We start from the raw sequence: 11,595 nt of genomic DNA, 5'->3' as shown, positions 1-11,595 counted from the left end.
AATATCAGGTACTTGAACTTAATTCAGAAACAATTTTTAATCAGAATAGAGAGAGGATGAATATGAAAAACATGTAGTAAATAGAACAGATGCAAACCATACAGCCATTAGTTAAACAAATTTCTGTGCTAATCTTGCAATATTGCTTTAGAAAGGAGCATTAAATCACAATTGCACAGTATATATCAAATGTTTTTTTAAAAAACGTCTAATCTGTAGGTATCTTAGCATTCCACATCTGTCCACAATAATTGTTTATTATAAAACTGAACATTAGAAATGCAGATATTCTATGTACATTCTCAGAATAGAAAAGGTGGAAGTTTGAAAGCTGAAGAGAAATTTAGCACTCAGACAAGGTCAGTACTACATGCAAAAATCAAATGAAGGAGAAGCAAAGATTACAAATCACTTTACATATCTTACAGAAACAATTAGATTCTGCAGAAACCATACGCCAATGAAACCCTCAGGGCAGTAAATTTGGCTCTTCTGCACATTTAATGAGGTTAAAAGTTGAATACTTCTGATCTGAATCATGTTGCCACATCCCTGCAGTGAAGTGCATTTTCCCAGATTATTTCAATGTGATTCGTCATAATTGTACATAAACTGAGATACTGTAGTTGAAGGCCAAGTCTACCAAACCAAGCATGCCAATTGTCCGCTTTTGCCTTAAAATTAGATTACTTATAGTGTGGAAACAGGCCCTTCGGCCCAACAAGTCCGCACCAACCCTCCGAAAAGCAATCCACCCACACCCATTCCCCTACATTTATCCCTGCCCCTAACACTACAGGCAATTTAGCATGGCCAATTCACCTAACCTGCACATTTTTGGACTGTGGGAGGAAACCGGAGCACCCGGAGGAAACCCATGCAGACACAGGGAGAATGTGCAAACTCCACATAGACAGTTGCCTGAGGCGGGAATTGAACCAGAGTCTCTGGCGCTGAGAGGCAGCAGTGCTAATCACTGTGCAGCCCTTATTTAACTGGTTAAATAAGTGGTAGATGTGATCTAGTATAAAACTAAAAATAATGCACAAGATCTAGCTGGTATCAAAAAGTCTTGTTAATGTTTATTTTTTCAGTTTGTCCAACTGATGGTTGCTATTCCGTCAGAACAGTTCCCTATTTTTGTAGAACAGGTAACAGAGAGCATCACTATTGGGTTTTCATAGTTATTTGCAAAACCTATGAAAAATGTCACAAGAAGAAAATGAAAATTTACCTGAGGCAATACAAATATTAGTATTAATTTAGGAGTTATTTAATTACAACATTATTAGAATTAGCAATATGGTGTATTTGTTTTTTTTGCATTTAAACAGGGGATGTTCAAGATAAATTTAAAGGAATTACAAGCTTAAGAGGAATTTTTAGGCCACTGTTTAATATTTTTATTTATTTTTCATTTTTCCCCCTCAGTTGAAAGGATATAGCATGAACTTTTCTTCATAAATCAGTCTCAGATGCCCTCTACTGGAGAAACAAAAATAAGCTCGAACAGAAATCATTTATTCTTCTAATTTAAACGGAACAGCCTTAATAGGTGAAAGTCTTCATTCATAAAGCATGCTAAAACCTGATGACTTTTTTAAAAACTAAACTCCTCCTTAAATGTCAAACAATATTCCAAAGAATAATCTGAAATTGAGAGTTCTTAGTATCTGAAAGAAATCAAATTCCAAAAGAAATCTTTGTAACCAAATCTGCACTTTAATGTGATGAATAGTGACAAGAACACTGATAATATGAAAGGAAATCCAACATCCCTGACAATAATGTTGTGCTGGGTGGTCCACTGAAATAACTTCTAACTAGCTATACCACTCTCCCATTAAGCAGTTCTCTCATTTCCTTCCCCAATACAGATGATTTGTGATAATGTTAAATATGCAACTTATGCAGGTAGACAAAATTAATCTTCCATATCCCCAGTTAAAAAAAAAATTGTGCAGATACAGGAACAAATTAAACATATTATTGCTTCTCCTGATGGATTTGTTTTTTATTGAGGTAGTCAAGTTTGTTGGCTGGAATAAGTGGCTTCTATTTCTTTCTATTCCGATTAATGTATAGGCATTTCCAAATGCTTACTTTTTACAAAGGCTAATTTCAATGCATTGCTCTACACTTCACTATACTGAACACTAAAACATGGATACAGAAATTCAATTATTTTGAGATAAGATTTTAGAGCAGCAAAATTAAATCCAGCTTTTACATTTAATAATCCATTTTCAAGTAATGTTTAGTAAAGCTGTACTACTTCAATTTAAAACTTCAGTTGTTTAGCAACTGATATTTCCATTTTAAAACAGTTGGTAATAGAGGTCTTACTGAGGGAGTATTATAGTTGCTGTTTTATTTACAATACCCATAAAACTCTCCCAAATTAAATGTCATCAAAATGTTGCAAAATTGTTTTAAAAAAATAAAAATATCAAGAAAGAAAAGGAGCACAAGAAGAAATGTACTTATACCAAAGATTCCTTCCACCCCATCCACAAATAAAGGTTGGAAGGCAACAAATGTGAAAAGGAAGACTATTTATACTGAGTGTTTATCAACACAAACCAAGTTCAACATAAAACAAGAAAATTCAATGTGCTTGTGTCAACTCAGGACAGCAAAAGCTCAATGAGGCTTCACAACCAATAACTACAAATCTCTCCTACTTATTAGGGGGTGATGAGAAGGGGCAAGAAGGAAAAAAGGATGATTGGACAGGGAGAAGCCGAGGGAGAAAAAAAAAGTTCGCACTTTGGCTATATCCTGAGACCTTCCGGGCCTTTGATATTTAAGGAATTCATTGACAAACACATTTGGAGTTTCTCATTTTCTCCATTTTGCTCCAAAATTTGAAGCTCTGCAGGCATAACCAGAGCATCTCAAGGACAGAAGTAACAAAAACACCAGACAACAAACTCAGATGTGTCACTATCACAATTAGACATGAATGAGGAGCAAATACAATATTATACCTGGGCATTAAGTAGTCATGCACAAAGTTCCTGCCTTATTAATTTTTTTAAACAAATCCAGTGTTTGAGGAAAGACGCACATACAGAAGGAAGTGTTGATTATTCACCATATGCAAGCTGACAACAGATGGTAAGAGACCTCACCTTCATACTTTTGATTGACTGAGTGTACCTAGATAATTAGCAAGTCCACATAAATGAGTGTTTTCTGAGGAAAAAATAAATCAAAGCACAGAAATTGGTCATTTGGCCAATTGAGCCTGTGCTAGTTCTTTGAAAGAGCTATTCATATACTTTGCAGGCACAATTATCAGCTCACTATTGTCAAATGATAGTGCAATAGAAATAATAGGGCACCCTTTATAATGTTTGATGAAAATCTGATGAAAATATCTTGATCATATTTGAGAGATAAATTAGTGTTTTTTTTTAAAATAACAGCTTCATTGAAGCACAACTCCAATGTTCATAGTTTCTACACCACCTCATAACTGAGGCTTGTATGGGCTTTAAAGGTTTGTTTAAAGTGGTGTTAACTCATTAGAAAATGGAAGTAGAAGATGCAGGCTAGCCTTTGTCTGATGAAAAAAGAATATTTAAAATGTAATGAAATGTATAAGAAGTTAAAGATAAACTGGGGTTTATGGCTTGCTTGAATGTGTATGTTGACCTCCTTCCCTTTTCATATCCTGACTTAGTTGCAATTAAGCTGAAGATTTTAAAATATTTCATGCCATATCTACATTTCTGACTTACACTGAATGAAGCTACAAGAATTTTTAAACATTGCATATGTTTCACAAGTTAAAATCTATAAATGCAAAAGGAACATTTTGTTTACAAAACACACCATGGGTTCAAGACAATATAAATTTCATGCATAAAAAAGATTGGAGACAATCTGCATTGCTCATCTCGATCCACTGTGCTTCTTCATTAATTCTTGTAACTGAATTCCAAGCTTCAAGGCCAATTGATTCACAAAACAATGCAGCACAGGGGCTAAAGAGAATTGGTTCCTATTGAAATAAAGCAAGATTACTCATCTGTGGTACACTTCTCTATCATTTCTTGGCAGAAATCAGTCATTACAGCCTGGCAGCATTGTTCCATTCCAGACTGGCTTGGTGGAATACTTTCCCTTGAGCTGTTGGGCACATCCATTATTTTCTCTTGAAGTTGTACATTAGAGCTGTGCTCACTATTACAGTCCATACTCTGAGCATTAGTAGAGTATGCTTGATATGATGAAATCAGATTTGTACGAGCAATGGAGCCAATGTTTCTTTGGGTGTTCAGTATTGAAAGAGGGCACTCAGGAGAGGAATACTTTGCTAACGTTTGAATTTGTTCAGCAGTCAGGGCTGCATCTTTACACACCTGCTTGCAAAGGATAGATAAATTATCCCAGGTTTCACCCATACATACTTTTAACTGGCCCTTCTCTTGCAGCAACTTTTCCTTCTCACATAACTAGAGGCGATCAAGAGGGATGGAGTGGGAAGAGGAGGAGAGAAAAAAAAGCAGCTTTAATAAAAGCATAAGTATGTACATGCACACACACACACAATTTCAATTGCTTAAATATTTTTGGTTTATTTCTGAAAAGAGGCATGGTGTTAAAACTTGTTGTCATGCAATCTAGAAAAACGCAAGAACACCAAATTTCAAATTAATCAACAATTTATACTGAAGAGGAATGTGCTGACTGGTTAACAATTCAAACCTGATTGGTTAGGGCACTGACATTGAGAAATTATAGGGCTCTCAAGTTCTAGGGCAATTTTTAAAAATTGTGCACAGCTTTATTCCTAATGAAGAGCTTTTGCCCGAAATGTCGATTTCACTGCTCCTTTGATGCTGCCTGAACTGCTGTGCTCTTCCAGCACTACTAATCCAGACAGCTTGAACATACAGTCAGTTCTTCTATAACGCAATGGTTGCATTCTTGTGCAATCTCATGTTATAGAACAATCACACATTAGAAAGGGTGCTTAAAGAGTTAGCGATGCAATTGCATTACACCAACACACGTTTTAAAAATTCACGCTTTAGAAACCCTGTCTCCAATTTGTTAATTGCATTACAACGAATTTGCATTAACAAAATGCATGCTATAGCAGAAGAACCTATATTCCTTTTGTTTGCAGAGAGGCGGTTCCTGTATAGAAAAGTATGCTGCTTCTGGAAAGCAGAAATGAGCTATGTTAAATTTTTTGTTATAATAGCTATTAGCATACTCCAGATAGCTCAATAAGTGCTGCTTAGTTGCAGTACAGGTTGTGGAGGGATCATTTGAAATTTGGCAATCTTGCAGTTGTCTTGGGTGCAAGACAACAGGCTTCGACTACATGTTTATTTTTTTCAGAAAGTTCTAAACTTTATTTACAAAGTGAATGCTTAACATGTTTTACCATCAGCGCAGGATTTAAAGCACAAATATACAACTGATAGTACTGATACAGAAAGATCTCTTCTTATGAAAATAGCACACAGGATCACATCAGAAATCGCTGGAAAGGTTCAGCAGATCTGGCAGCACCTATGCAGAGAAAGCAAAGTTAACATTTCTGAAGAAGGGTCATTGGACCCAAAACGTCAACTCTACTTTCTCTCCACAGATGCTACCAGACCTGATTTTTTCTAGCATATAGAAAATAGAAAAGTACATCACAGAACAGGCCCTTCAGTCTATGATGTTGTGCCGAGGATTATTCCTAATCTAAAATAAAATAAACTAACCTATGCACCCCACAATTCACTGCTATCCATGTGCACGTCCAGCAGTTGTTGCTTAAATGTCCCTAATGACTGTGCTTCCACCACCACCACTGGCAACGCATTCCATGCATTCACAGCTGTGTAAAGAACCTACTTCTGATGTCTCCTCTATACCTTCCTCCTAATATCTTAAAAACTATGACCCTCGTGGCAGTCAACCCTGCCCTGGGGAAAATCTCTGGCTATCGACTCTATCCATGCCTCTCATTACCTTGATCAGGTCACCTCTCTTCCTCCTTCTCTCCAGAGAGATAAGTCTGAGCTTAGTCAACCTCTCTTCGTAAGACAAGCCCTCCGGTCCAGGCAGCATCCTGGTAAACCTTCTTTGCACCCTCTCCAAAGCCTCCATACCATTCCTATAATAGGGCGACTGGAACTAGACGCAATATTCCAACTGTGGTCTCACTAGGGACTTGTAGAGCTGCAGCAAAACCTCATGGCTCTTAAATGCAAACCCCATGTTAATGAAATCCAAAACACCATATGCTTTCTTAACAACCCTATCCACTTGGGTGGCAACTTTGAGGGATCTATGCACTTGCACACCAAGATCCCTCCGTTCCTCCACACTGCCAAGAATCCTGTCTTTAATCCTACATTCAGCATTCAAGTTCGACCTTCCAAAATGCATCACTTTGCATTTATTCAGGTTGAACTCCATCTGCAATTTCTCAGCCCAGCTCTGCGTCCTGTCTATGTCGTGGTGCAGCCTGCAATAGCACTCGATAATATCAACGGCACCTCCAACCTTTGTGTCATCGGCAAATTTACTCACCCACCCCTCAGCCTCTTCATCCAAGTTTATAAAAACTACAAAGGGCAGAGGCCCAAGAACAGAGCCCTGTGGGACACCACTCAACACTGACCTCAAGGCAGAATACTTTCCATCTATAACCACTCTCCACCTTCTATCACCCAACCAATTCAGAATCCAGACAGTCAAATCTCCCCGTATCACACACCTCCTGACTTTATGAATGAGCCTACTGTGGGGAACCTTATCAAATGCCTTGCTGAAGTCCATATACACCACATTCACTGCTCGACCTTCGTCCACCTGTCTTGTCACCTCCTCAAAGAACTCAATAAGGTTTGTGAGGCATGACCTGCCCCTCACAAAGCTATGCTGACTGCCTTTAATCATACTATGCTTTTCCAAATAGTCATAAAACCTATCCCTCAGAATTCTTTCCAAAACATTGCTGACCACAGATGCAAGACTGACTGGTTTGCAATTGCCAGGGATTTCCCTATTTCCCTTCTTGAAAAGAGGAATAAATTTTGCCTCCCTCCAATCTTCCGGTATGACACCCATGGAGAGTGAGGAAGCAAAGATCTTCGCCAGCGGTTTAGCAACCTCCTTTCTCGCTTTCCGGAGCAACGTAGGATAAATCTGGTCTGAGCCCCTCTTCAGGAAGGGCTCATGCCCGAAATGTCAATTCTCCTGCTCCTTGGATGCTGCCTGACCTTCTGCGCTTTTCCAGCAACACATTTTCAGCTCTGATCTCCAGCATCTGCAGTCCTCACTTTCTCCTAAATCTGGTCTGGTCCTGTTCGCCAAAATTTCCAGTACAACAACTTCCTCAGTCTTGATCTGTTCAAGCCTGTTTCCCAGCCCCTCAAAGTTTTCATTCACAAGGTCCCATTCCTTAGTAAAACCGAAGCGAAAAAACTCATTTAAGGCTTTCCCTATCTGCTCAGACTCCAACGCACAAGTTCCCTATGCTATCCCTGATCAGCCCTACCTTCTCCCTGATCATTCTCTTTTTCCTCATATATGAGTAAAATGCCTTGGGGCTCTCCCTAATCCTTCTTGCCAAGCCTTTTTCATGCCCCTTCCTGGCTCTCCTCAATCCATTTCTGAGCTCCTTTCTAATAAGCCTGTAATCCTCTAAAAGTGCAATGGACCCTGGTTTCCTCCACCTTACTAAAGCTGCCTTCTTCCTTTTGACGAGAAACTCCTTTGTTCTCGTCATCCAAGGCTCCTTAATCTTACCCTTTCTTGCCTGTCTCAGAGGAACAAAGTTGTGCATCACTCGCAACAACTCCTCCTTAAACAGTCTCCATTTTGCTTCTGATTTTGTTTTGTTTCTGGTTTCAATCATCCACAGTTCTTGCTTTTTTTTGCAGGATATCATGTGTGCAACTATAAAATATTGGCAATAACAGGAAATAAGATTATTCTTCTGCTTAGAAAGAACATAGAACATTATAGCGCAGTACAGGCCCTTCAGTCCTCGATGTTGCGCCGACCTGTGAAATCAATCTAAGCCCAACTAACTTACACTATTCCGTTCTCGTCCATAAACAATGACCAATTAGATGCTCTTAAAGTTGGCACGTCCACTACTGTTGCAGGCAGGGCGTTCCACACCCCGACTACTCAAAAGAAACTACCCCTGATATCTGTCCTATATCTATCGCCCCTCAATTCAAAGCTATGTCCCCTCATGCTAGCCTTCGCCATTTGAGGAAAAAGTCTCTCATTGTCCAATCTATCTAACCCTCTGATTATCTTACATGTCTCAATTAAGCCATCTCTCAACACCTCCTCTCTAACGTAAACAGCCTCAAGTCCCTCAGCCTTTCTTCATAAGACCTTCCCTCCATACCAGGCAACATCCTAGTAAATCTCCTCTGAACCCTTTCCAAAGCTCCCATATCCTTCCTATAATGCGTTGACCAGAACCGTACACAATACTCCAAATGCAGCCACACCAGAGTTTTGTACAGCTGCAACATGACCTTGTGGTTCTGAAACTCAATCTACCAATAAAAGCTAACACAACTTATGCCCTCTTAACAACCCTATCTACCTGGGTGGCAACTTTCAAGGGTCTATGTACATAGACACAGAGATCTCTCTGCTCATCTACACTACCAAGAATCTTACGATTAGCCCAGTACTCTGCATTCCTGTTACTCCTAACAAAGTGAATCACCTCACACTTTTCTGCATTAAACTCCAGTTGCCACCTCTCAGCCCAGCTCTGCTGCTTATGTATGTCCCTCAGTAACCTACAACATCCTTCATCACGATCCACAACTCTACTGACCTTAGTGTCACCCGCAAATTTACTAACCCATCCTTCTATGCTCTCATCTAGGTCATTTAAAAAAATGAACAACAACAGTGTACCCAAAACAGATTCTTGCAGTACACCACTAGTAACTGAACTGCAGGATAAATATTTTCCATCAATCATCAGCTTCTTCTCTTCTTTCAGCTGGCCAATTTCTGATCTAAACCGCTAAGTCACCCTCAATCCCATGCATCCATATTTTGTGCAATAGCCTACCGTGAGGAACCTTATCAAACACCTTACTGAAATCCATACACACCATATCAACTGCTTGACCCTCATCCATCTGTTTGGTGACCTTCTCAAAGAACTCAATAAAGTTTGAGAGGCACGACCTACCCTTCACAAAACCGTGTTGACTAACCTGAATCAATTTATTCCTTTCTAGGTGATTATAAATCCTATTCCTTAGAACCCTTTCCAACACTTTACCCACAACCAAAGTAAGGCTCACAGGTCTATGATTACCAGAGTTGTCTCTATTCCCCTTCTTGAACAAGGAAACAACATTTCCTATCCTCCAGTCTTCTGGCACAATTTCAGTAGACAATGATGACAAAGATCAAAGCCAGATGCTCGACAATCTCCTCCCTGGCTTCCCAGAGAATCCTAGGATAAATCCCATCCAGCCCAGGGACTTATCTATTTTTAGACTTTCCAGAATTGCTAACCTCCTTGTGAACCTCAATCCTGTCTAGTCTAGTGGCCTGTATCTCAGCATTCTCCTCGACCATATTTTCTTTTTCTAGTGTGAATACCGATGAAAAGTATTAATTTAACACTTCCCCTATCTCCTCTGACTCCACGCACAACTTCCCACAACTATGCTTGATTGACTCTAATCTTACGCTAGTCATTCTTTTATTCCTAATATACCTATAGAAAGCTTTAGGATTTTCCTTGATCCTATCTGCCAATGACTTCTCTCACCCCCTCCTGGCTCTTCTTCGCTCGCTTTTTAGTTCTCTTCTGGCAAGATGTAATTCTTAAGCGCCCTAACTCAGCCATCACAACTCATCCTAACATAACCTGCTTTCTTCCTCTTGAAGATTAAACCATGGCTCCCTTGCTCGACAATTTCCTCCTTACCTGAGCGATACATAATTATCAAGGACCCGCAGTGGTTGGTCCTTGAATATGCTCCACATTTCAATTGTGCCCATCCACTGCCGTTTCCTTCCCCATGTTTTGCGTCCTAAATCTTGCCTAATTACATCGTAATTGCTTTTCCCCCAGCTATAACTCTCGCCCGGTATATATACCTATCTCTTTCCATAACTAAAGTAAACGTAACTGCTTTGCGGTCAATACCACTAAAGTGTTCACCTACCTCCAAAATCTATCATCTGGCCGGGTTTATTACCCAGTACCAAATCTAATGTGGTCTTGCCCTTTGTTTGCCTTTCTACATACTGAAAACCTCCTGCACACATTGGGCAAAAACTGACCCACCTAAACTACTTGAACTATAGCATTCCCAGTCAATATTTGGAATGTTAAAGTGCCCCCCATAACAACTACCTTTGCACTCTCGCCCCTCTGTACCACACTATCTGTAGACTTTTCTTTATATTCAACCTACCAACTTATGTATTTCACATTCCAGGTTTTGAATGCAGTCAAGTTTTCGCTTTCGACAGCGTTGAGCTGCAATTCTATTTTTGCTGCGGCGACGTATATCATGGATATAATCCAACTGTTCTGGATTCAATTTATGGAGTTTCAGCATTGTTTGAAAGTCGTTTCTGGACAACATTGTAATTCTTTCAACAGGAAATGGTAATTTTACCTAGAAGGACCCAATTGCACAAATTAGATTCACAAACAAATCACAGAAATTTCACGATTAAAATCTAGGTACTTCAAAGATTAAACCATGGAAAATCCATTGAATTTTTCATTGTTTTTATTCAATTGAATTAATTTCCTGAAACCAGAATTTACACCTTTCATGAACAGTCAAGATTCACAAAATTACTATGCAAACCAATCAGAAAAGTAGACAACATAAGAAATTTACATGAGATAAATGTTTCTCAAGTTATACACTAACAAATTTTTAAAAATCCGCACACCTCAAGTTTTCCTGTAAAATTTCAGTTAAAGGTCGTTCTACTCTATTGTGACAGTTGTGATCTTCTGCAACCTTGCACTATAGAAAATTGTGCTGTAGAAGATTACTAATAGAAAATCGCTGTACCCATTCAGGAGAAAGTTCCAAACAATGCCCACAATGTAAGTCATGTTGCAGCCAACTCACATGACTAAACACGCATTATAACAGAATGACCTGTATTTAATCTAGCCTTTCATGTGCATCTGTATCTCTGGTGAATACTTTTTCCACAATTCTCAAAGAATATTAAAATTGGGAAGTAACTTAAGGGACTAAAATATACCATTCATAATCTATTATAGTTCCAGTGTAAAATACATAAATAAAACAATAAATTTTGGAGAATGCTATAAGTCTGAAATGAAACTACTGGGAATAGTCAGGCAGGGTCTGTGGAAAGAAAGAGAGTTATCACTACTAACCTGCAACTTTAGTTGGAACAGGAAAACATTTGAGGTGTATCAGATTTTGAGTGACTGAATGAATGATAAAGGAAGAATGGGTTGAGGAAAACACCGATGAGAGATTTCTGCTGGTGACTCATTTGGCAAAATGCGCTGGTTTTGCTGAGGTGAGGTTACTCGGATATTTCTGCACAAATTTATTAGTCTAAACTTGATTCTAA

General features: G+C 38.9%; 1 protein-coding gene across 6 annotated transcripts in view; it reads right to left on the bottom strand.

The window, feature by feature from the left end:
* Positions 1–1,062: 1,062 nt before the first annotated feature.
* The window catches only part of LOC140486189 (transcription regulator protein BACH1-like), a 79,792-nt gene continuing 69,259 nt past the window's right edge, over positions 1,063–11,595 (bottom strand). For 5 of the 6 annotated variants that reach the window (XM_072584962.1, XM_072584961.1, XM_072584964.1 and 2 more), the window contains 2 exons: positions 10,437–10,643; positions 1,063–4,463 (listed from right to left, as the gene is read on the bottom strand). In XM_072584962.1, coding sequence (XP_072441063.1) covers positions 4,029–4,463; positions 10,437–10,643 — 642 coding nt within the window. In that variant the 3' untranslated portion in view covers positions 1,063–4,028. The remainder of the gene's footprint in view (positions 4,464–10,436; positions 10,644–11,595) is intronic. The other variant, XM_072584966.1, reaches the window with a different exon arrangement.

Source organism: Chiloscyllium punctatum, chromosome 15 (genome assembly GCF_047496795.1).
Source record: "Chiloscyllium punctatum isolate Juve2018m chromosome 15, sChiPun1.3, whole genome shotgun sequence".
Classification (NCBI taxonomy): Eukaryota; Metazoa; Chordata; class Chondrichthyes; order Orectolobiformes; family Hemiscylliidae; genus Chiloscyllium; species Chiloscyllium punctatum.
This window is presented reverse-complemented; position numbering and strand designations above follow the sequence as displayed.